The sequence below is a fragment of the Cebus imitator genome, unplaced genomic scaffold, assembly GCF_001604975.1.
Source record: "Cebus imitator isolate Cc_AM_T3 unplaced genomic scaffold, Cebus_imitator-1.0 Scaffold255, whole genome shotgun sequence".
Taxonomy (NCBI): Eukaryota; Metazoa; Chordata; class Mammalia; order Primates; family Cebidae; genus Cebus; species Cebus imitator.
In genome coordinates this window covers 966129-993580 of record NW_016107570.1, presented here as the reverse complement: position 1 = coordinate 993580, position 27452 = coordinate 966129, and the positions used below count along the sequence as shown (strand labels likewise).

At 37.1% G+C, this 27452-nt stretch overlaps 1 protein-coding gene across 4 annotated transcripts in view; it reads left to right on the top strand.

Annotated features, from left to right (window-relative positions):
- Positions 1–27452, top strand: part of PDE4D (phosphodiesterase 4D) — a 1550946-nt gene that overhangs the window by 728249 nt on the left and 795245 nt on the right. The window contains exon 1 of one of the 4 annotated variants that reach the window (XM_017499194.2): positions 15602–16393. The exons of the other annotated variants lie outside the window; for them this stretch is intronic. Within the exon in view, the coding sequence (XP_017354683.1) occupies positions 16131–16393 (263 nt within the window). The 5' untranslated portion in view covers positions 15602–16130. Of the gene's footprint in view, positions 1–15601; positions 16394–27452 lie in introns of those variants that run through there. 4 annotated transcript variants of the gene reach the window in all.

The following is a 27452-nucleotide window of genomic DNA, read 5'->3' as shown; positions in this document are numbered from 1 at the left end:
ACTCCAGCTCACTGCAGCCTCAACCTTCCAGGCTCAAGCCATCCTCCCACCTCAGCCTTCCAAGTAGCTGGGACCACAGGTGCACACCACCACACCCGCTAATTTTTGTATTTTTTGTAGAGATGATAGTGTTTCACCATGTTACCCAGGCCAGTCTCTAACTCCTGATCTCAACCAGTCCACCTGCCTTGGCCTCCCAAAGTACTGGGGTGACAGGTGTGAGCCACCATGCCTGGCCAAGTTGCCTAGTTCTTTTCATGGAATGTTAAGGATAACTTTTTAACTGCTTGCAGGATCAATTAAACACAGATAAATATCAACTGTGTTTTGTAAATAAACACATCTGAATTGAATCTTACTCCAGTTTAGTTAGAAATTGATATTTTTCTTTTCCAATAAAATGAATGTTTTAGATTAGGACATCGCAAGTGAATTGAAGATTGGTACAGGAGCCTGAGGAAGGAAGTTTAAGAGTGAAAGCATGAGAGAAGAGCCAAGATTATGCAGCCCAGAGAAGGAAAGAATTATGATTTTCCATAACTTTAAGGGACTGTGCTTCCTCACAGTGGTGGAAGACAGATGCTCATTTTTATTCAGGACTGTGTAAAATGAATGACCTTTTTTAAAAAATATCCACCCAATTTACTGATATGACACAGGTACTTAGGGAAATATCTGAAACTGTTCTATACATATTCAGAACTAGACAAATTGATGATTTAAAGAACCAATTTATCTCCTGTTTTTCAATTACTTTTTTTTTTTTTGTACTTTAGATTCTGGGGTACATGTGCAGATCATGCAGGATTGTTGCATAGGTACATACATGCCAATGTGGTTTGCTGCCTCCATCCCCCCGTCACCTATATCTGGCATTTCTCCCCATGTTATCCCTCCCCAACCTCTCCACCTCCCATTGTCCCTCCCCTAGCCACCCCCAAAAGATCCTAGTGTGTGATGCTCCCCTCCCTGTGTCCACGTGTTCTCATTGTTCAACACCTGCCTGTGAGTGAGAACATGCGGTGTTTGAGTTTCTGTTCTTGTGTCAGTTTTTAATTTATAGAAGTGGATGCTGGTTTATGTCAATACTCCTCAACCTGGGATGGCTCTTAATCTTGGCTACATGTGGGAATCACCTGAAGAGGTTTACAAAATAACTGATATGTAGGTCGCACCCTGAGAGATTCTTATGTATCTGGTCTGGGGTGGTGAGGCCTAGGCACTGAAATTTATAAAATTCTCCAGGTGATTCTAATATGCAGCCAAGGTTAGGAATGCAGCTGTATAGCTGTATATGGAATAGTACAAGAACCAGGCCTTCTGCTGATGCCTGAGTTTCTCGTTTTTGTTTCTCTGTGTTCAGACACTGTTTCTAGAATCTCCTGGTTAATATGAGTTACAGTCCATTTGATGGAGTAATACATTAACACATCCATACTAACATAGTTTGGAAGGGGCCAGGATGCAAAGGGAAGTTGGAGGAGGAAGAGAAGGAAATGGTAAAGTCCAAAGCAGGGGTGAAGGGGGGCCAATATAAACCCACAGAGCAAAAGGGAGATGTTGGGTCATCATATTCTATTACCTCAATTGGTTTTACATTTCATTGTCTTTCGTTTCTTGTCTTTACTCCCACAAGTCTCCAAATACAGTCACAAAATTCTTAGGAGTTGTTAGAGCAAAGTTGCTGATCACTTACTATTTCTTAAATGAATGCATAAATTGCATTACTTTGGTAGAAAGGATGCTGCTGGGTATTATGTATAATGTATACTAGTAAGGTGGACAGGACCATTAGGCCTTTAAATTTCTTTACAATCCCAAAAGTGTATGATTCTGATCTTCCTGATCTTGCAACTCTAGAAAAGGTGGTAATCACTAGAGTAGGCTATTTATGGGCCTGTGAGATAGTGAAACATGCTATTAAGATAAAATGAGAGACCTCCTTCTCTGGAATCGTTCTGTATAAAAATAACATATGGCTTAAGTATCCAGTGGCTCACTGTAATCTCTCCATGTCAGTATCTTTTATGGACTTATTTAACCAAACATTTATGAATACTATGTGCTACGCCAAAATCCCAGATTTGTCAAGTTCCCTTTAAAAAGTGGGTACTAAGCCTAGGAAAGATAATAGCATTCCTTGTATCTGAAAAGGCCTCACATCTAGAAACTATAAAGAACTTCTAAAAATCAATCAAAACAACACAGTTCTTAGAAAATCACAAAGGAACAGGGTTTTCAGATTCAAGGATGTCTACATGTTGTAAAAGCAGCAGTATTTTAGAGTTGAACTGACTCACAGACACCTGTTTTTAAATGTTCCGAAAATTGTTAAGCAAATTGTTAATTCATCAATTATTTAAAGTTTAATTATATAAACTTTCAATTAATTAAGTCATCTGATAAAAAAAGATAATACATACTCAAAACTCTCATCCCTTCCTAAGTGTTTTACTACATTCTATTATCTATGTTTGTGAGGTTGTTTGTTGCATCTGTGTGCTGGAAACACTATATAAAATGACATGTTAGTTTGCATTTCTACCCAACTCTGCATAGACTGATGTTATGTTGGTAGTTTAAAATCAGCTTTGGTAGAGGTATTTATGCCATGGAAATCAGCATATGCCACAAATCAGGAACTGATTTTTTTGTTTAATGTTGATGACAGTCTAGATGTAAGAAACTGATTAAGAAAATGTTAATAATGCAGATTAAAGTTGTGCATCATGTCTGCAGCCATTAAACTGTAAATAGCACAAAAAATTTGAGGAAACAGTTTTCTAGAATTCACCAATGCAGCAAAGAAATTGCCTTGTTCCTTAAGGAAAATTCAAACATCTTTGTTGTTTCATTTTTGTCTTAACCACTAAGCAAGACACAGTTCCTACCTAAACCAGTCATGTAGGAATTACACTCCTTTTTCAATTACAACTTTCGTTTGATTACCTTTGTGGTCTTCTGTTCTATCACCATCACTTTTTATTTTTTGAGATGGAGTTTTGTTCTTGTTGCCCAGGCTGGAGTGCAATGGCGCAATCTTGGCTCAACGCAACTTCCGCCTCCTGGGTTCAAGCGATTCTCCTGCCTCAGCCTCCCAAGTAGCTGGGATTGCAGGCATGCACCACCACCCCTGACTAATTTTGTATTTTTAGTAGAGATAGGGTTTCTCTATGTTGGTCGGGCTGGTCTCGAACTACTGACCTCAGATGAACCACCCACCTCGCCCTCCCAAAGTGCTTGGATTACCGGCGTGAGCCACTACGCCTGGGCCACCATCACTTTTAGATAACCAAACTGAGCAACAGAGAGTCATTGGCTTGCCTCGGGCTCCAGGACAAATACGGCTTAGTCAGAACTATACTCCCATTCTTTCATTAATATAAAACTACTTATCGGCCAGGCGCAGTGGCTCACGCCTGTAATCCCAGAACTTTGGGAGGGCAAGGCGGGTAGATCACGAGGTCAAGAGATCGAGACCATCCTGGTCAACATGGTGAAACCCCGTCTCTACTAAAAATACAAAAAATTAGCTGGGTATTGTGGCGTGTGCCTGTAGTCCCAGCTACTCTGGAGGCTGAAACAGGAGAATTGCCTGAACCCAGGAGGCGGAGGTTGCGGTAAGCCGAGATCACGCCATTGCACTCCAGCCTGGGCAACAAGAGCGAAACTCCGTCTCAAAAACGACAACAACAACAACAACAAAAACTACTTATCTAAGGATGCTGCAGCAACGCTGCTCTCAGGCCAGCATTCAATAAGCTTACCTATGAGGCCTTATCTACACACCAATGATTTTGCCCGAGGAAACAGTTACACAAACTAGCAATAGAGTCCTGACCACACATTACAAATTCTATGCTTATGTGTAAGAGAGGGACTAGGCACAAAGAATACGTGCTTAGCACAATCTATCTTTATTATAGGAAAAGTAATTTAAAACACATTTTACTGAGTAGTGCCAGAACATTACTGAAAAAGAAAGTTAATCTTTTTCTCTCTCAAAAGCTTCTATAATGATTAGGCATTGTCATATTAGAGAGACTCCTGGGAAATGCTGGGTCAACTAAAATTGTCGAAGAGCTAAAATTGAACATTGACTCAGAAGCAATGTGAAATACATCTTCTCACTTCCATAAATTTTAATATTAGCCACTGATGCTCTTTTATTTTTTTGAGACAGAGTCTTGACCTGTTGCCCAGGCTGGAGTAGAGTGGTGAGATCTCAGCTCACTGCAACCTCTGCCTCCTGGGTTCAAGCAATTCTCCTGCCTCAGCCTCCTTAATAGGTAGGATTACAGGTGCCTGCCAGCACGCCCAGCTAATTTTTGTATTTTTGGTAGAGACAGGGTTTCACCATGTTGGCCAGGCTGGTCTTGAATGCCTCACCTCAGGTAATCCAACTGCCTTGGCCTCCCAAAGTGCTGGGATTACAGGCATGAGCCACTGCGCCCGGCCCACTGATGCTCTTTATATTATTATTATTATTATTTATTTTTTATTTTATTTATTTATTTATTTTGAGACAGAGTCTCACTCTGTTGCCCAGGCTGGAGTGCAGCGACACAATATTGGCTCACTGCAAACTCTGTCCCCAGGTTCAAGCGATTCTCCTGCCACCACGGCCAGCTAATTTTGTATTATTAGTAGAGATGGAGTTTCAACATCTTGGCCAGGCTGGTCTTGAACTCCTGACCTCATGATCCACCCACCTCAGCCTCCCAAAGTGCTGGGATTACAGGTGTGAGCCACTGTGCCCAGCGATGCTCTTCTTAATTTTTTCTGCCTAACAAATAGAAGGTATTCTCGAGGAAAAAAAGGCGTTGACAACTAGTACAGGGAAATTGATGGCAACATAAGGCTGTTTGAGGGAAAAACGTGGGATCCCAAAGACTGTTGGTGGGAGTGTAAATTGAATAATCTACTTCGGAGAACAATTTGGCAGTTTCTATTAACATTTAAAAATGCTGATATCTTATCATTTAACAATCCCATTTCTCAGTATCTATTATTAAAAAAATACTTGGCATGTATTCCCAATGAGTTTTGCAAGGGTGTTCTTTGCAATAGTCAAAAGCTGGAAACCTGAACAGCCTCTAGTAGGGAAATGGCTAAATGAAGTATGAAATAACCATACTATTAAATACTATGTATCAGCTAAAAATAGCAAGAGAGACCTTTGTTCAGTGATAAAATAAATTGCTGATTGATCATTAGATACAACACTATGTTTTTAAGAGGCCTTAGAAAACAGTAATATATGATACCATAGGCATATAATTTATGAAATCACATGAATTTATTGTCCACTGTAGTAGCCACTAGCCACATGATGAGATTCAATTTTAAATTAATAAAATTAAATAAAAATAAAAATTTAATTTCTCAATTCTACTAACCTCATTTCAAGTCCTAATAGCAACATTGGTATGGTGGCCACTGTAATGGAGAGTGGAGATCTAGAAGAATAAACACGACTGATAACAGAGTTACCTGGGGGAAGGTTCAGTTTGGGGATGATGTTCTGTAGAAACTTCAGAGCCCTGCAGAACTTTTAACATTTTTACAGTGACAACATATCATATATTATCTAGCTAATTTAAAACAAATATATTTTCAAAATGAAAGACATGCCTAGAAAAAAAATTTTTTTTTTTTTTTTCTTTTTGAGACAGGGTCTCACTCTGTTACCCTGGCTGGAGTGCAGTGGTATAATCTTGGCTCACTGCAACTTCTACCTCCTGGATTCAAGTGATTCTCATGCCTCAGCCTCCCTAGTAGTTGGGATTACAGATATGTGCTACCACACCCAGCTAATTTTTGTATTTTTAGTAGAGATGGGGTTTCGCCATGTTGGCCAGGCTGGTCTTGAACTCCTGACCTCATGTGATCTGCCCACTTCGGCCTCCCAAAGTGCTGGGATTACAGGCGTGAGCCACTGTGCTGGCCTAGCAATGTAGAATTTTAGTAGATAGATCAGTGTGAATTGATTTGACACCCTACCTTTTTAGCCTGTTAACTATCCAAAATCATAAAAAAACACTAAAACAAACTGTGCAAAATCATTTCCTCCCTCCTTTCCTACCTATGTCGAGTGTCTATTGAACACTTACTATATTCCTAGCATTTAAAGTACAAGAATCATGAGGCAACTGCTGTTTAGACTGAAGTGTTTGAACTAGGGGTGTAACAAGAGGATTACTTTGTCATAGGTTGATTTCCCTTATAACTGATTAAATAATTACTAGTTAGCTTATGCAATGTTTATATAATTAAAGAATATAAATGGTGGTTATTAGACTAAAATATATACTTTTATAATATTGGTATAACATTCATATGTATTTTACTAGAGCTTAAAATAATTTCAAAAAAAAGTAAAATTGATATTCATAATTTAGCAACCATTTGAGCACTTCCAGGTTGTAATAACATCTTGGGAAGCCCCAGAAAGAAAGACATGTACCTGCTTTTATAGTTATCCATAGATTGACTATAAGACTAGGTGTATTGAGTTGGTGGATGTGTACTTTGTTGATTAATTCTTTGGATAATAGGTCAATAGTGTAGTCATCTTGATGGTAAATACCCTTGGCATATTTTATACTGCAGAGTAGACTAGACTGAAAGTCCCAGGAGACTGTGAGCATAGCAAAGAATGAATCCTGTATCTCCAGATACACAAAGATCATGTTCTTACCGGACTCACAGAATCTAGCACATAGTACCTGTCTAATTAAATGCTTGTAGAATAATTAAATAAATTACATTCAGGAAACAGTCTATAAGTCTTAAAATTGACCTTTCAATTATATAGTTATTCATTTTAATTTATAATTTATAAACAGATATAGATATTTCCCACACTTGCAGAAGAGTTTATTTCAACTTTTAAGTCTTTTTTGTCTCATCTTAAAAGTGTGGATTTTATATAGCAAACTTTGCTTCTAGAATGGAATCATTTAGAGTGTATATGCACTTTTGAAAAAAATGGTTTATCATTTTGTTATGTAATATTGTTATATAATAAAAGTTATTTTTAAAATTGCATGATTTATTAAAATAGCAGTGAATTTAAACATTATGCAACTACCTGAATATAAAGAAACAGGATCACCTTTGTCCAAGCTAATTGCCTTATTTTGCTGTATTCATTAGCTATCAATCCCTACATACTTTAAGGCCGAGATACACATGGAGCAATCTATAGACTGGCTATAGCATCCCATGGGAGCTTTGGAAACACAGGAGCTCGAGCCTCACCTCAGATGTACTGAATCAGAATCCTTAAGTTAGAGTTGTCTCCAGGTGATTCGTAGGTCCATCAAAGTTTGAAGAGCACCTGTCTGGCCTTCAGTTGCCTTTATGCATCTTCTCATCAACAGTGCCATCTAGTCCAATATTTTTCTGTCCCGTTAGTCTGTCTACAACCTTCCAGCAGGCTTCTGTCCACCATGTAGTCATTCAGATTCATGGCCCCATCCCTCTCATAGCCTCTACTAAGTTTATGTCTTTTACATTTGGAGATACACACCATTGCAGAGGAGGGTGAAACTGGCCTGAGAGCAGGAGCATAACAATAACCTGAGTCTAATGAAGGTATTACCAGGGCAGCCAGTACCTGAACTAAGTCATCATTCTGCTGGAAGCATTCTGTTTGGCTATAGTTCAACAAAAGGGAAAAAGAAAGCACACCAGAAAATCAGGAAGGTTTGCATTATCTATCAGCTATGTTCAACAAGATGTTTGTAGAAAGTTGTTAAGAGCTCCTGGAAACATTAATCTCTGGACATGCCAGAGGATGCAGGTGAACTTAGAGCCAGGCAAGTCTGCATTCACAAATCACATTAACATATTAAAAGATGGTGAGATCTTATTATGAAGAAACCCATTTAGTTGTATTCAACCCAGCTCCATGTATTTTTTAAATCATAAATTGCTTTTTTCATTAAACATTCGTTAAAATTACACAAAACTCATCTTTGGTGAGACATGCTTTGTGAAATGTGAGTGCAGAGAATGTGAGAGAAATGAGAGTGCAATTCCTCTGAAATTGTCTAAAATGTAACTTAAACCCTGATGTTTTAGAAAACATGACTTATTATATAACAGTGAATATACCTCCTATCTGTGTAGTTTCACTATTTTAGAAGTAAAACAATGCTTTGATTTCAAATATTAAATTAACTTAGGCATTGCTCTCCCACTCTGTCTCCCAAGCTGTGACTCACATGTCAGAACAAATTTTTTACCTAGTTAGGGAAAAAAGTTTCCCAAGTTTCAGAGCCATAAAAGCATCAGTAAGGTGCCTATTTAGTGCAGCACTCTCTTGTTTTTCATCTTCAATTTCCTAAACATTGAATATCTTGTTTCCCATTTTTCTTCTAAAAGCATTTGTGGTATATAACACCGCATGCAAGTGGAAGAAACTATATTGGCTCAGGATGCACTTGATACTTGTTTTTCTTAAATGACAACTGCAACTCTTAATTCAAGACTAGGATAAGTTTTTTAAAAGTTATTATATCTTAGTAGAGTTATATGACTTTATACTGGGAATTTGAGTTCCACAGAAGTTTAATGAACTTGTTCAAGGTGACTTTGCTAATTTATTATAAAATAGGGAATACAACTCTGGTTTCTATAGTGCCTTTTGTAAAGCATCCCATAAAAACATCTAGGTTTCAGAAGATTCCTTATAGTTAGGTATGAAAAAGATTATTTCTGAAAATATGATTTGCTCATGAGAAATCTTTAGATATGTTTAACTTTAGAAAAGATTTCCAACTATAATTAAAAATCTGTGAATTATAGATATGTTCAGTGAAATATACTGATAGAAACCGTATCCACAAAACAGAATGACTGAAACACATATTATGTATGGGGATCAGAGGAAAGTTATCCAGTTATATTATAGTAATTTGAGAAAGACTCTAAAACATTCTTTCTTGGGGGCCGGACAGGGATGGGTACAGAGAATGAAAGAGAAAGATAGGGAAATGTGTTCTTTGGTGTTGGGTTTGAATAGATCACTACGGTGTTATATTTCTCTGAATTTAGGATACATGTTGGATTGTGTTCCCTTTCGTGTCTATTACTTGGACAAAGACAACAAACATTTGTTTCTTCTTGTCAATTTTCATTATGCACAAGGTCTCTGAAGGTCTACCCAAGATCTTTTGTGCACCAAATGTCTGGTGTTTGTAATAAAATGAACAGTTTGGGGAAGTTTGGAAATCTTTTGGTTACGACCTTGAGGATGGTTAGAGATCATTTGGTGTGGATGACCTTGAGAAAATTATTTAATTTTTTTTTGTATGTCAGTTTTCTCAAATTTAAAATGTGGGTAATATTTACTACCTTATTAGAGTGATTGTAATGATCATATCATGTAATAATGCAAAGTGCTTATGCTTAGTGCACTAGTGTTTTGCACTTACATCTAGTGACTTTTTTCTCAATAATTCAATAGGATAAGGGATGATTTACTATAGATATAGTGAGATATGGGATTTATTGTTGTTGTTGTTGTTGACAAGTTGCAGGAAAAATGCTTGGTTATTCCTCCCACTGAAAGAAGATAAACATTTAGTGGCCATCAAAACTTATTTTCTTTCTTGAAGTTAGAATGATATTTAGAGAGGGTATTCTGGGGTTTCCTTTTAGTAAAATAATTACAGGTAATTTCCATTAATTATTAGAATTCTTAGTGTGACTGTATCAGGAGGAAAGGGAAGGTTCTTACCTGAGTTGTATTGCAACTTCTCTCCAAAATAAAATAAACGTGCTGTGTTAAAATTACTGGCATAGGCCAGGCATAGTGGCTCATGCCTGCAATGTCAGCACTTTGGGAGGCTGAGGCGGGTAGATCACTTGAGGTCAGGAGTTTGAGACCAGGCTGGCCAATGTGGTGAAACCTTGTCTTTACTAAAAATATGAAAATTAGCCGGGGGTGGTGATGGATGCCTGTAATCCCAGCTACTCGCTTCTTGGGAGGCTGAGGGAGGAGAATCGCTTGAACCCAGAAGGTGGAGGTTGCAGGGAGCTGAGATCACACCACTGCACTCCAGCTGGGCTGAAAAAGTGAGACTCCTTCTCAAAAAAAAAAGAAAAAAAAATTTCAAAGTTGTGCCCTATAAAATATTAACTTTTCTTTCAAGTGAAATAATGACTTACTATTTTAGCAGAGATCACCTTAACATTTTGTTTTAATCTAGGAAAAAAAAACCCATATAACTAGATCTTTTTATTAAAATGAATTGAGCTTAGAAGAGCATATCATATGCTCAAAATATAGCTCTAATATAAACCAAGACATATATTTGTTTTAATAAAATCTAGATACACTTTTAAAAACTATTTACTGGCTTTTGATAATTAATTGGGTGAAATGTATAAGAAATATCCAATCAATTTTTGACTTTTCTATTGACATAAACTTATATATAAACAATGAACTAATCCTTCTAATTCTTGCTTTATTACTCACTTTCTTTCCATTTCTACACAAATTCATATTACATAGGACATGTTGAAATAAGATCTTTAGAATCCTCTTCCAAATTATAGAACATGTTGCAACCAGATTAAACTTATTTAAATCTCTTTATATATTCTTTACCCACCTACCATGTAAATTTTACCAATTTTTCCTTAGAAAAAAAGTCTAAAAATCCAACGCTTCTTACCTCCCCTAAACTACCTACTTCTCCAAACTTACTATTAATCTTCCATATATACATACCTTCTTTCAAGACTTAATTCAAGCCCTGCCTTATTTTTGAGTTATTCCCTGTCTAGATGAAATTATTGGTCACTCCTTTTAACCCAGGAAGCACCAGTCATTTCTATTATTAATTTGATTCTTGGTATTTATTTTCTTTGTTGGGAGAGTTATCTTTATATATTCATTCTAAAGCACATATTTTACTTTTTTGTAAATCTCTGCCTTCTAGCCCAGTACCTAATAAAAAGTCGTTGATGATGATGATGATTTGAAAAACCGTATTCTACAGTGTTCAGATGTACTTTCAGATAAGGGGATGATATAACTTTATCATCAGAATTTATAATGATATAAATCCTAAATGAAAAATAATCATGATAAAAAAATTTAAGAGAAAATAATTTTAGAATATATTATTTGGCTAAGTGGAAAACTATCATGAAGTTTTACTAAAATTCCTTCATATCGAAAGAGGACAGGTATATAGATGAGAATAAAACAAAAAACACCTCAGGAATTCCACCTTCAGCCACCCTTACTTGAGTACCATGCCTCACAAAGAACTTCATGACTTGGCAGACTTTACAGGTTGACACAGCGTATATTCTGAGAATAGCCAAGGGCAAAATTTCCTGTTAACTGGACTAAGAATACAGGGTACTCAGGTGTCTACTGTTTTCCACAGAAATAACCATAATCAATTTTAAATACCAGATTAGCTTTCCTTTTGGGTTGTATAATATAGAATCAGAATAGAGATGCTGGCACCTTATAGACACAGATTTCAATTCCATTTATGCCATTGGTAACCTATATGACCTTTGGTAAGTTTTTTAAATCTCCTTATACCTTCATCTGTAAAATTGTGGTACAAAAACAACACACTAAGTATGATTGCAAGGATTAAGGGAAATAAAATGCAAAGTTCCCGGTACATAATTGATATTGACTAAGTGTGAATTTCTGTAAGTTCCTTGTATTATATCGTGGTAGATTTTATTTATTGGGTGATTATATCGTGGGGATTAACATATTTAATCCTGTAGCATTCTTATGCAATAGCTACTATCATCCTCATCATCCTCATCATTATTATCCCATTTCACAGATCTGGAACTGAGCCACTGAAAAGTAGAGTAACACACTAGTAAGCAGTACTTCTGGGGTTCAAAACAAACTTTTTGTTTCTAAAACTAACCCATATTTTCTCATCCAGTAGACAACATAACCTCTCCCACTATCAGGTCATTTCCATGCACCATAACCTACGGGCAGTTTGAAAGCAATCTCCTTTTAACACTTTATCTAATTAGCACATAGTTTGGGGAAGCATACATTGGTTTCCATAGCCAAGTATAAATCATTTTATCCATTCTTTTTAATGAGCCACATCATTGCTCCCATTCAATTGTGGGAAATCCAGCCTTGCTCGTTCTTACCTTACAAAAGCACACTTTCTGTCTTGGAACCTGTGCAATTCTTGTCTTTGTTACCACCTATAAATGATTAATCAGGCAAAACATTTTCAAGGATTCCAAATAATCTAAAAAAACAGAGAAATTTTGAAAATCCACAGACAGAGGCATCTAGGAAAACTTTTATGAAGTTAAGAGATGTTATCTGCTGTTCTAGGCGTGGGTGACTTTATCAAAACATTTCGCCCACTTTCAAATTTCCACTTGTTAAAACCTGATGCCTTATTTGGCTGTCACTTACAGTACAGTGTTTTTCAGTAAAGTTCCTGGTAGCTAATTTTAAAGAGATTTTGTGAAAAACACAAGCTGTGGAGTGCTCCTGTTGGAATTTTTTCTTATATTGAGGCAGAGGAGCACTCTGGCCCTCTGCCTCAATACAGGAAAAAATTGCCAGTTTGTCCCAACCTCACCCACCTTTGATTGTCTTCAGAGCCTTACCATTTGTGTTTCCTAAGGCAGAAAATTTCAAGCATCACTTTGAAACACTGCAGTCTTTTTCAAGTTATTTCAAGGAGTGGCCAAGAATTCTCAAAACAAAAATAATTTTGTATTTTTAAAAAGCAATATGCATATCATACGTCATTTGGCAGATTCAGGAGGGTAATGGTAAGTGTTAGGAAACTGAATCAATAATAATGAGGGGATATGGGGACCTGCAAGGAAACTCCCAATCCTGCTTCTTCATTACTTTTAATGGCAAAAACCGTAATTACTTTTGCACCAACCAAATACACTGGAAACCTTTAACATTCATCAAAGCAATGGGAGACCTGCAGAATGCTTTTATCCATGTTTAACCATAATGCTTAATGCATTTTGAATAGAATATTGGTGTATCTTCTATTTTAGCTTAATTGTGATCATTAACAAAGTGTCCAGACTCCCTGGACACTCTACATGTCATACTATTTATGAGAAGATCAGTGCATAGTTTACTCTTCTTAAGTTCTTCTACAAGGTTGCTGAAAGCAAGAACCAGAACCCAGAATCCCCTGAATTCAATGAATTTCCCAATTATTGCCCATATCATTCTTGGTATCATCTCTTCCTTTACTTGGCCACTAGGAGTCACTTTTCTCTACTTAGAGCTAGACATTTAAGTATCTCCAGCCTCCAGGCTCTCATCTGGGTACTTGGACTACACTTTTTCATATCAATGGTTTTGCACTTGGCATCTATCCTATTAGGCTGTAAGTTCCCTGAGGGCAGATATAGAGATATAGTATCAAGCTAATCTTTTTATTATTTATTTATTTATTATTTTGTTGAGGCTGGGTATTGCCCAGTCACCCAGGCTTGAGTGTAGTGGTATGATCATGGTTCACTGCTGTCTCAGCCTCTCAGGCTCAAACAATCCTCCCACCTCGGCCTCCTGAGTAGCGCTGGAACTACCAAGTGCAACCACACTAAGCAATTTTTTAATGTTTTGTAGAGATGGGATCTCAATATGTTACCCAGGCTAGTCTTGAATTTCTGAGCTCAATCAATGATCTTCCCCCCTTAGCCTCCCAAAGTGATGGGATTACAGGTGTGAGCCACCGCACCTGGCCAAGCTAATCTTTAAATACCCGAGAGCTCCCATTATAGTGCCTGGCAAAAAATAAATGCCCATAAATGTTTGTTGAATGGAACTGAGTCTTCAGAAACTGGAGATTTTTTCTATAACGATTTTTTTTTTTTTTTTTTATTTCTGTTCAATACATATTAGTTTTTCTCACTTTATCCTATCATCTGAATTTTTTATTTCTTTGAACCTGAACAGAGTTTGTATCTATAGACTGCTGAGACTTCAGTTTTGCTGTTGTTTGATTTTGTTTTGCACAAAATTAAAAACATGTACAAATGCATTTTAATGGCATTTGTACCTTCTAGTTTTTCTTCCTAAAGTACACTTCTTTCTTTTCTTTCTTTCCATGAATTTCTGAACCTTGCCTTCTTAAGCTTTGCTTTACCTCAGAGTTTCCTCATCACATATGCATTTCATTCTCATTGAACTTTTCTGCACCTGATCATTTCACTTTCCAGGTGTTCTGGTATCTTTTTCAAAGCATTATCTAGTCCTTTCCATTAAGTTACAAGCTCTTTGAGGGCAAGCATTTCACACCTGTTTTGCGCAACACCTAAGGCCATTGTCATCCCCTCAGCCCACTTTATAGAAATATAGTATATCTGTATCTAGTACATAGATAACACACACACACATACACACTTTGCCACTTGATGCACAGTGACAAAAACTTATATTGGTAAAAATTATAAGAATAAGAATAATCATACCCTGATTCTTCAAATTCAAATATTTGTGTAACATTTTTTGATGAAATCATGGCACACGTGTTATCGAATTGTTGTACGTACATTAACAGGAAAGATGGACCAAGTGGTTGACCCTGTGCTTCTGTGAATAGAACCTCAGAGTATGCTTTTCTATAAACATTTAAAAGGCAAGGAATTGAAACTTGAAGTGGAGCAACCAGGGGGCAGGGAGACAGGAGAAACTTTTAAAATTGACTTAATAGTAATCATAGGAAAGAGAATCATTCCAGTCTCCTTTTTTTTTCTGGATGCATTTTGTGACTCCCTGAGTTATTGTGTTTTTTAAAAATATAAGATATTCTTAGATCCTGAGAAATGAGAAATGTGATTTGATTTCAATCCTTTATGATTTGTAGCATCACTAAGCTACAGGGAACTTCCCTATGCAAAGGTTTGAGTTTTTCCCAGTGCTGTTTAATGTGTGCTCTTCTAGTGTCCACATAAATGAGACTAAACAGGCTTTACCTCATACTTTTTTTTGTTACATATTTACTTTTTTCCAGTTGTAATATAATTTCTTTTAAGCTGTCTCTGAATAAGTTGGTTGAAGCTCTATTCATCACACATAAAACTCTTACATTAAAAGGCAATAAAGAAAATCACGAAAAGCTGGGTATATTTCACTCTTCCATAATTGAATACATAAAACTGTATATATCACAAATAGTCATTGAAACTTTAAAATCATTTTTCACTACTTTTAGGAAAACAATCTGTCCTTCTGGAAGGGCATTAGTTTAAATTCAAAGAGAAAACACATAACATTTGTGTGTCTAAATAGAGTTGTTGGTTCTTTGAAAGGGCCGTAATTAATAAGGTTGTAGAACACAACTGCAACCTGTAATGCGTTCCATGTGTAGTGTTTTGAAACCTTTTGTTTCGGTTCTAACGAGAGACAGAGGGAGAAAAAGGCCATTTTATCCTCATGAGATTTGTCTTATACGGTTCATCAGATTGAGTTTAGTAAGCGGGGAAGCATTTCTCCTTGTCTAGCTAGTGCTTGTTTATTCTTCCCTTATTAAAAAAAAAAAAGAAGAAGAAGAAGAAAAGAAAAACACAAAGGACTGGCAATTTTCTTTTATGAACGTGGACTGTAGAGAGATAAAAAGCCCTGCGGGAGAGGAAGGTCTAGTTGAAAGTTTTTCTTTCCTTTGGATTCAGGAATAAGCAAATGGAAAGACTAGCCAAACAGCCGAGCAGCAGGCATCTGATGGTTAAGCCCTCCCCCCAGGACTTTTTATGTACATAAGCAGCAGAAGTCACTGGAGCAGCTGCGGCGCATTAGTTCCAATAGTTTAACAGGCTGCTTTGTAGCGCGGACAAAGCCTAGCGAGCGCGGTGGCTTCCCTCCATGTTCTTTGCTATGCGAGCTTGTCAGTGATCTTTGGCAGGGGCTTGGGAGAGGAGGGGTGACGTTTAATACGCTTCCGCGGAGGAGTGCGCTCGCCTCCTCTGCTCCCAGCCCCAGCGCCACAGAGAGACTGAGGCAGGCGACTGGATGCACTAACAGCAGCAGGCTCCGACCTGCCTCCCTGGTCATTTCCCGGACTGTGAGCGAGGGAACCACGTTGCCCTGGATTCTTGCCAACTGTACAAAGTTGACCAGGAAAATGGCTCAGCAGGCAAGCCCGGACACCTTAACAGTGCCTGAAGTGGATAATCCGCATTGTCCAAACCCGTGGCTGAACGAAGACCTTGTGAAATCCTTGAGAGAAAACCTGTTGCAGCATGAGAAGTCCAAGACAGCGAGGAAATCGGTTTCTCCCAAGCTCTCCCCAGTGATTTCTCCGAGAAATTCCCCCAGGCTCCTGCGCAGAATGCTCCTCAGCAGCAACATCCCCAAACAGCGGCGTTTCACGGTGGCACATACGTGGTAAGGTTTGCGCAGACCACGCAGAAATGGTGGTCGTTTCCCTTCGAGGATTCCTGCTCCTCACGCCTTTAATTTTGGGGATAGGGAGGGAGGACCATCATCTTTCCTCACCTGGGATTCATTGCCAAATAATCTCCCTTAACCATAAATCCCACAAATGTCCAAGTCAGGGCAAGAATCCTGGAGACTGGTACTAGGAGTGGTTGAGGTGGGTGGTTCTCAAAGTTCAATTCCCATTGCAAGTTCCTACAAGAAAATTGTATGCCAGATGTCACAAAAGAATGCAGTTTTACTCCCATACTTAGGTGGTGGCGTGTTTTTTATTTTTTTATTTTTTTTATTTCTTTAATGTCCCTGCCAGTTTCCCCAATAGCTGAGGAAAGAAAAGACCAGAAAGGAGGGGAGGAAAATCATAGTTTGCTCTCTTTTCTGCATGATCCCCACTTGAACAGAGACACATACTGTGTGTATGTGTAATGGTGTGCCCCCCATAAAGCCCTTCCTCACTCCTGACTTTGATATACAGTATTTATAATCTTAAATATGTCTTTCCAAAGGAAAGAAGAAAGGGATTAGGAATTCTACGCAGAAAGTTGCAGGCTGTTACTCGGTAGTATTGTTGCATTCTTTGAATTCGACTGTTGTTAGAATATTTTGCCAATCTTTATTTTCTTTGTGAATATTTTAATCTTCTTTATAATGGGTGAATTTGTTTCATGCATATACTTGCATGTATTTTTCTGGAGGATTCTTAATCTTTTCCTGCTCTTGAAAAAAAAAACCCAAATATTAAAATAGACCATTGTGTGAGCTTATTTGGTATTTCTGCCTGAACAGAGGCCATTCCAAGCTCTGATCAGTGAGTCTGAGTACTAGGGTCTATGAAACACACTTGAATAATTTCAGGTAGTAGTAGCTTCTATATACTATGTCTACATTTTGAAAAATGAGTATAAATTATGATAAAATGGCATAAGAAAAAAATGAGTAAGTTAGTTGAAAAACTGTATGACTAAATGATTTTTATACAGTTTTACCATAACGAAACAAAAGTATGTATGCTAGCAATGAGAGGGGAGGGGGAAAAAAAGCAGAAACAAGGTTTTTAGGAGGAAAGTAGCAAAAAGTAAAAATAGCCAAAATCTAAACTAGTGACAGGACCATGCTCAGGAATGCATTAATGTCATAGGTGAAAGTCAATGGCAAAGGAAATAAAATGCCTGTCACACCCAAAGACATGTCCAACCTCAAAAATTTAGTTTAAGTAGCTAGATCTCTGATTGGGAAAGTGTTCTTATTGTCCCCAAGATTTTAACACCTAGATGGCATTTCTGGGTTTGGTTTCATATAATGGCCATAAGAGGGTTGAGACAAACATTCACTATTTCCATCTTAAAGAAATTATTGGGAAATGATGGCTTCTCTTTGAGGAAGAGTTTTTTTTTTTTTTTTTTTTTTTTGTAAAAAGTTTGTGAGCAATAAGCAGCAAATAAAAGAAAGGTGTGGATAAACACTGGGAGATGCGCTGAAGGAGAGGGTTGGCTCAAGGCCAGGCATGGGTGCCAGAGCAGGAGGGCTAGCTTGAGTTTCTACCAAGCCAGGACCAGAATTTCTGTGTTCAGTGTCCCTTTGGTTGCGCTGCTGTATCACCGCAGTTCCTAAATTGCACCTATTGCTGAATGGGTAGCCCACACCTCAGCTGTTTGATTTCAGTCTTAATGGAACAACTTAGAGTTCAGCTGGAGGTTATCTGAACTATTTAGACATGTCGAGATGTAAGGAAGGCAGGAAATCTCATGAAAATAGGCTTTCTTCTGACATTTCTGGCACTTCCTTTTCTGGTGCTGTTTGGAAAAACTTCAAGAGCACACTTTCTATCAATATTTCATTTTAGTGTATCAGATCACAGCCCAGTAAGGGAGACATAAAAAGAGCCATGGAAATAAAAAAAAAAATCATGGTATTGATTTTCAGTAACTGAGAAGGAAGCAGTGTCTTCTATGGATTAAAACCATGCAGCGAGGGAGTTGGAAAGAGTATCTCAAGTTTTCCATATTGGTTGAATGAGCCCCAAAACGTTCATAATATCCACAGGCATCTTCTGACAAAAATCTCATTTGTGCTTTCACAATTTGTACTAATCACTATGCAGAATTTCAAAACAATATTTCAAATTGTTCTGACATAAATATAAATACATTTGTGTCTAATTTGTTGCTGCTACAATGTTCTGCCTCAGAATGTGGGTTTCCTGCTCCTGGTATTCCCCTCCATTCGCTTTGTATACATTTAATGCCTGCTGAGTGTAACATGTTTATTCTGTACCTAATTATTGCAAAGTTGAGCAAGAACCATTTGTCAGTTTCCAATAATTTATATACCATGGTAGAACAAATCAATCATATTGGAAGCCATCTGTTTTAGCTAAGATAATCTTGCTGCTCTACAAAATACTCTCCAAATCTCACTGGATTGACACAGTGAATTTTTATTCCTTGCTTCTGCTTTTTGTGGGAAGGCAGCCTGCCCAAGCCACTGGGTGCCTCAGGGACCTGGAATTCTACCATCCTGTGGTTCCATTATTTGCAACATGAGATTCCCAAGGTTGCCAGGCTCAGATGAATTAGGAGAAAGACCATAAAGAGGATGGCATGTGTGAACTTTTATGAAGCAGGCCTAGAAATGCACATGTTGCTTATATTCGTATTCTTCTGTCCAGATCTCAGTTCTGTGGCCACATCTAACTGCAAAAAAGGCTCGGAAACATATCTCAGCTCTATTCCAAGGCATAAGGTAAAATAGAGCTGGTGGCTAGCACATCTTGGTTATATAGTACGTTAAGAGCTATATGGTTTACCCTCCATGCCATAGTTGAATTCTTAAAATAATATCTGCAATAACAAGTCCTTGAACCTTTCTGCAAACCTCCTTGATGAAGATTATACAGAAGCACTTCTGTTGTTTGACAGGGCTGTTGATTGGAAAGACCTTGCTTCTAAATAGTTGGAGTCTCTTTTCCTACAACTACCATCCTTGGATCCATCATCTGCTTTGGGAATCCTAGAGCTTGAATTTTTGCTTTCTTCCATTATCAAGCCCTTAAGGCAATGACTTGGAGTAACCCACCAGATAACCAGAGCCCTGTTCATTTATCTTGGTATCCCACGCTTGGCATGATGGCTGGTCAGTAGTGGATGCTTAATAAATGTCTGTTAAACAAATTCATTAATCAATATTTAATGTTCTCATGCTCTTGAAAAGGACTTCTCTCTTGGGCTGGGCACGATGACTTATGCCTACAAACCTAGCACTTTGGGAGATCGAGGCGGATGGAATGCCTCAGCTCAGGAGTTCAAGACCAGTCTGGGCAACATGGTGAAACCCCATCTTTACTAAAAATACAAAAAATTAGCTGGGCATGGTGGTATGTGCCTGTAGTCCCAGCTACTTGGGAGGCTGAGGCACTAGAATCACTTGAATCCAGGAGGGGGAGGTTACAGTGAGCCAAGATTGTTCCACTGCACTCCAGCCTGGGTGACAGAATGAGACTGTCTCAAAAAAAAAAAAAAAAAAAAGAAAAGAAAACAGACTTTTCTTAAGTAAATATCCTGTTATTTCATTGCTGTATGCTGTATTTACCAGGTTAATCCTGGTAGTTTTTGTCTAGAATTCACTTGGGTTTTCATGATCTGTTTGAAGAGTAACTACTGAGTTGACATAATACTCTAGGTGCTGTGTTACTCAGAGAGTACCTAAGTGGTTAGAAAAGGGACTAAACTTAAATTCTTACTTCGAATTTAGTAATTGTGTGAGTTTGGTCAAGTTACTTAATGTGCGCGTCAGTTTCCCTGTTACCCAGTTTTCTGATGATGGTGGAATAGTATCTATTGGGGATCGTGGTTTAATTAAGCACAATTATGTATAAATTAAAGTGGTTGCACAGGGCCGGACACTTAGTGGGTTATTATAAGCTAGTATTTTTTTATTGTGCACTCTGTGCCCATTATTCCAGCCTTGGTCTGCATGAACCTTTAGGATCATGTTTAAATTTCTAGATGATTACCCAGTCAGTCATTTGTGGATAAATTGGAGTAAAGTGAAGGGATATATGTGAAGAGACAAGAGTTCAAAGGTATGATTGTATATCAGTTTTATTACTGTAGGAAAGAAAAAGGCAGAAAGGAGAGATACTCCTGAGGCAGAACTGTGGAGTTCGGTGTCACTTCTCAGCCCACTGCAAAAATACATCTTTCAAATTCTTGCTTTTCCTAAGAGCTTCATCCAGTTCTTCCAACTGGAAGTAATCTGTTCCTTTTTTCAAGGAAGTAACAGATTCCATTGCACCTCTCGTCTCTGATACTCTCTCAATGCATATTAGTAATAGTTTTATCACTAGATAGTATGTGTTGAGCACGGGTTTTGGTCTGGCACTGTGTATTAGGATTAGAACTCTCCTGTGTCTCTGCTTTTCACTAATCTGTTTGATGGCTTTTATTTAATATGTAATACCTTGTAGTTCTAGTGATTATAGACATGACTCAGATTTCATCTGGGTAGAGGATTCCCTCTGTCATCAGCAGAAACTACAAAGTCAGTGGAATCTCTGGTGAAGAAAATGTAACATCCCGTTCTACTTTATTTCAGGAAAATTGAAATCAGGAAATTCTTCATATTATTCAGGCTTTTCTCCTCATTGAATTTTAAGCAAAATTCAATGGGGGGTTTTTGGGGGGTTAAGCCTAAATAAAGTTTTAGAAGAACAAGGTAGAAATGCTGGTTTTCAGTCTTTGGAAACTTGAAAGTTGCTATTTAGCCATGTTTAAGTCGTAAAATCTCTTCACATATTCTTTTAAAAAGTAATTGAGTATTATAATCACTTGTTATAATTTTTTCATATTTCTATAATACACATCTATATATCCATGACCCAGATTTTTTAAATGCCAAAATGTTATCATTGCTTGCATTAGTTCTTTTATTAATTTTTTTTTTTTAGAATAAAATGTTGTACAGATCTTTCTAAAGCTATCACCCATCCTATTCCTCTGCCTTCCTAGAGGATCCTGAAGTCAGTGTGTTCTTCCTTGTGTGTCGTTATCTTTTAACTTCATAGATATATGTCCTGTTTGGTTTGTGTGTTTACCATTTTATATATAGAGAGATGATATATGTATATAGATCTACCACAATATGCCATACCGTAAAATGAGAAAGTGCAAGCAATATATATACATATATCTCCTTGAGTAGGTTGCTCTTTTTTAGTACAAAGTATAGCAATTGAGCTGTAAATATATATGTATGCATGCACACACACACATGTGTGTTTATGTATACATATGAGTGTATTTGTATATATAGACATATATAACTATATACATATATACATCTATACATATATATACCTATATGTATACTTATATACCTCTATATATATACACAAACACACACGTATATATACCTGGATTATTCCTTGAAACTACTCAGCAGTACACACACGTAATAGCGTTTCAGTCAATGACGTACCACATATGTGATGGTGGTCCCATAATATTATAACAGACCAGAAAAATTCCAATCACCTAGTGAAGTCATAGCACAATGCATTACTCTCAGGTTTGTGGGGATGCTGGTGTAAACAAACCTACCATGCTGCCAGTCCTGTAAAGGTATAGCATATATAGTTGTGCATAGTACTTAATAATAACTATGTTGCTGGGATAGGTGTTATGTATTTTATCATTATTTTAGTGAGCGCTCCTTCTATTTATATACAAAAGTTAACTATAAAACAACCCTAGGTAGGTCCCTCAGGAGGTATTCCAGAAGAGGGCATTGTTCTCATAGGAGATGACAGCTTCATGCACGTTATTGCCCCAGAAGACCTTCCAGTGGGACAAGATATGGAGGTGGAAGATAATGATACTGATGATCCTGTCCCTGTATAAGCCTAGGCTAATGTGTGTTTGTGTCTTAGCTTCTAACAAAAATGTTTAAAAAATAAGAAAACATAAAAATTGTTAAAATAAAAGCTTATAGAATAAAGATATAAAGAAAATTTTTTTTGTGAAGCTGTGTAATGTTAGTGTTTTAAGGTAAGTGTTATTACAAAAGAGCCAAAAAAATTAAAAGAAAGTTAAGAGTTTTATAAAGTACAAAGTTACAGTAAGCTAAAATTAACATAGAAGAAATAGAAGTATTTATAAATTAAGTGTAGCCTAAGTGTACAGTGTTTATAGTCTATGGTAGTGTCTGGTCATGTCCTAGGCCTTCACATTCAGTCACCACTCACTCACTGACTCACCCTGAGCAACTTCCAGTCTTGTAAGCTCCATTCATGGTCAGTGCCCTATACAGGTATATTATTTATTATCTTTTTTACCGTATTTTTAACTGCACCTTTTCTATGTTTAGATTTACAAATACTTAACCACTGTGTTATGATTGTCCACAGTAGTCAGTAGAATAACATGTTGTACAGGTTTGTAGGCTAGGAGCAATGGTCTATGCTATATAGCCTAGGTATACTTGGCTATAACATCTACGTTTGTGTAAGTACACTCTAAGGTGTCTCCACAGTGATGAAATTACCTAATGACACATTTCTCAGGACTTGGAATAAGCAATGCACAACTCTATGTTAATTTGTCTCTAAAAAGCAAACTGTTTATATACTCTTAAAACATTGTTATGGCTGGGTGAGGTGACTCACACCTGTAATCACAGAACTTTGGGAGGCTGAGACAGATGGATCGTGAGGTCAGGAGTTCAAGACCAGCCTGGCCAAGATGGTGAAACCCCATCTCTACTAAAAATCCAAAAAATTAGCTGGGCATGGTGGCAGGCACCTATAATCCCAGCTAGTCAGGAGGCTGAGGCAGAGAATTGCTTGAAGCCAGGAGGTGGAGGTTGAAATGAGCTGAGATCATGCCACTGCACTTCAGCCTGGGCAACAAAGTGAGAGCCCATCTCAAAAACAAAAACAATAAAACCAAAAAAACCCCACATTGTTACTATAGCTGTCAGTATCACACTCCAATCTAAGAGAATGTCACAGTGAAAAACATTGAGTCATCTAACTGTAATGGAAATTAAGATGTAATTTCCTGAATTTAACAGTCAATTTAGGCTATATAGTGAAATATTTTCAAACTACTTTGAAAACATTAATCATTAAAAACCATTCATAGGTAGCATTCACTAAGATGTATGTTATCTATGATATAACTCTCAAAAACATTTTTAATTCCAAATGTGATTAAAACCAAATACAATTTTCTAATATAAGTAATATCATGGGTATTACATTCCTGATTAAGGACTAGATGAAAGTATTGTTCATTTATACCATGCTCTATGCACCAAATGTAAGAAAATGTTCTAGAGTGGATGCAAGTGAAATTAGGCAGTAGGATTTCTTTAGGAATCATGGTGACTAGGTAATACTCAAATGTTGTACTTTTATAATTCTTGTTTACACATGTGTATTTTTAATTAAAGCATATCCAATGCTAGAAGAAGTACTTAGTAATGATCTTAAACAACAAAATAGTTTCTTTAGGTGGATTTTCAAAAGGTCTTTCAGGAGACTTAAGAAATCTTAAACGTGTTTAGGGAGCCAAATAAATGGTTTTGGCCATGTTTTTTATTTATTATAAATTTATCTTTGTCAGATGTTGGCATTAGATATCAAGTTGCTCATATTTAAATGTAAACATTTGCTTTCTGAGTCATTATTTCTTCAGCAACTGTAGTTGTTTTTATTATTGTTAAGAGAGAAATATAAGTTTGCAAGTCACAGAAGAGGAAAGAAACCATTTGCCACCGAGAAAAGATAAATCCAACCATATAGAATTTATAGATTAAAAATACACGTATATACACACACAAACAGCTGAGTAGATTTTCAAAGCCATCATTTAGTGATTTCTCTTTGAGGTCTCTTTCTGCGTCGTTCCATCTCTCTTACTTCTGCCCTACTTTGCTTTAAGGTTATCTTTTCTCTGTTTCTTATGGTGAAAATACCCAGAGAAGAGTATTGCTGCCAGTCTCCTGGGAGCTAAGAACCCAGAGGAGGGCTGTAGGCAAAGTGTGATGCTGGAAGATGGGGAGGGAGTTTCTGGGGGAAATCATCCAAGAAGCACACCAGGAAGTGCGGCTGAAATGTTGGGGGAGGACCAGTCAGCCCTAACCTTCAGCCATGTCTGTGGTGTAACTGGCTGTTGCCCCCTGTGGGAATCATGAGAGGTGAAGGCACTGCAAGTTGAAGGTGTCTGTAGCATTTGAAAAGCATTGTTGCCTTCCACAAAATCGGAAGACCCAAGGAAGATGTTCCTTTTAAAGAACATGCTGGTGGCTTGTTGTGTTTAAGAAATTACAGGGATTACATTATGACAACTGGCACTGAGAAAAAAGTGAAAAAAACATTGGAAAACTTCACAGCTTATTATTCATGTGTATTTCCCATGACCATTGACATTTATCTTAAAGAGAAAAGATATGAAGCCTGTTTGTACTAGCTGAAGCCATTGCTACTGATGGTAAAATCTCTTCCTAAGAAGACACGGTCTTGCAAACTTGGCAGAAATGTTGATAAGAAGAAAATAAAAACTTGAATCTCCAAGTTCATTAAAATAATTTAAATCATGGCTTTTATTTTTTTTTAATTATTCTTTGTATAAATTTCTTTATAATTGAAAAGCTCTATGTCTTTAGATGACTAAAGGAGCTAAAGGAGTTTCAGCACTTTTTTTTCTTGGGAAACCAACAAATTGTTCTTCAAGTTGCACTTTCAGGAAGAAGCTTTACTGTCTGCAATGTAGCAAAATTATGTCACGATTTTTCAATGGTTTTGCTTTTTTAAAAAAATCATGTTTTTAAAGCTATGATTGATTCAGTATATTGAAACCATATATTTCCAGGTCTGCTGGCCATTTGATATTTGACTTTAGTTATTCAACCTTTTTGATTTGGTGGTTTTATTCATAAGTCATATGGTTATAAAGGCATTTGGCATTTACAAGTAAAAAGTAATGACTAATTAAATTTACAAAGTGATAACAAACTACAGTCTATTTAAGATAAGCAGTTAGAAACAAGCTCCAACTTGCTGCCGTAAGGGAGTGAGGTAGCTGCTACATGGGTAAAAACAGGAAACAGAATTATTTAATAATTCTGTGACTCATACATAGGCTTCAGGGCCTTCAGAATGAAGGTATTGGTGGTGTGCATTTTAGGCGGCCTTCTGAAAGGCATAAATTTAGGTAACAAATAGGGAAATGTATAGATCATTATAAAGATTCTAATTTAAAATTCTCTTTTACTAGACTTCAATTTTATACCATCTTAACACATCAGTCTCTTCTACTGTATATAAACAAAATAGAAAATTCATTTTATGTGTAATTTTAAGGACATAAATGCTCCCTAAGCATTTCAGATGAGGCACTTATTCTCAAAAGGAGATCTTGAAAAGTCGATCTGAGAAGAAATTACATGATTTCATTGTGGAATAAAAAGCTTAGCTTCATAATAATATAACTTTATAACCTTAGATTAATTATAATATAGACATCAATTATTTAGCTCCTTTCATGTGCCAGGTACTTTGCATACATTAACCCCTTAAAACAACCAAGTTTGGATGTAAGTATTATTAGCTGTACTTTACATATGGAGCTGCTGAGGCCCAGAAAAAAATTCTTACATAACCCTTTCAGCTAAACAGCTGTGAAACCAGTGGAATTAAATACTTGAACCCAAGTCTTCCTAACTCTCTATCCTGTGTTCTTTCTTTCAGCATTACCTTCCTGTGAGCTAAGAATCACATTCATATTTATTACCCTACCCTGTATGTATGTTGAAGTTATAACAATGAATATTCAAAGATTTTACAAAATGGTAGTTAACAGAAGGGTAGAGACAGAACCCTTTTTTGGTGTGGAATCTCAGTTTATTTACATATGTGGCTTGTATAAAAGTTGAGATTTTTCTTATAAAATATTCTTATAAAAATATGTATGTGTAGGAGAAATATATATATTTGGTAAAAAAGGGTCAATGGAGAACGTTTGATTCAGGGTGGTTTTTACATGAAAGGTGTAAAAACAAAGCCAATTTGAATAATTTTATAGTCATTCATTCAGAGAAAAAAATAAAAGATTTGAGCTCTAAGGAGAAAGATCAAGTCAGAAATCTATTAAGGTTTGACTCTAGAAAAGCCAGCTGGGAATGATGGCCGGCTGGTTCAAGTCACTAAGCAACAGAGCAGCAAACTGCTTGGTAACCAAATCTGGTCTGACTCACAGGCTCAGTGTGAGTGACCTGAGTGGCCAGAGAGAGGAAGACCAAGACCCATCTTGCTTCAAAACAATATTCTTCCAGTTCCACTTTGCTAGCCTTCATGCCAAATCCCACATTGTAGAATAGTCTCTTTCACTTAAGAGATTTGCTTTTGGAATGGAAGTATCTCTGGGACCAGAAGCTAATGTTGTTGTCTTTTCTTCTCAAAAATAGCATTCAGAGATTGTTTTCTTTGATTCACTATATCATTAAAAAGTATAAGCTTTAATCAGAGCGAACAAAGTGGAAACATTTGAGTTGGTGGTCTCACTTTTGGTTTTCATAAGCAAATTTATACAGGGCCAAAACTACCTGCACCTTCATTGGGTGCAATCTTTCTTTCCTTGGGCTCTCAGACTGAATCTGTTGACATTTATTTGTCATTTTCTATGTTATGCTGTCTTCTAGCTTATGTTTGTATTTCAAATATGTAGCTGGACAGTAAGTTCCTAAAACGTAAGAAGCAGCTGGGCACAGTGGCTTGTGCCTGTAATTCTAGCACTTTGGGAGGTTGAGGTCAGGAGTTCGAGACTAGCCTGGCCAACATTGTGAAACTTCATCTCTACTAAAAATACAAAAATAAGCTGGGCATGGTGGTGCACACCTGTAATCCCAGCTACTCGGGAGGCTGAGGCAGGAGAATTGCTTGAACCTGGGAGGTGGAGGTTGCAGTGAGCCAAGATTGCACCATTGCACTCCAGCCTGGGCAGCAGAATCT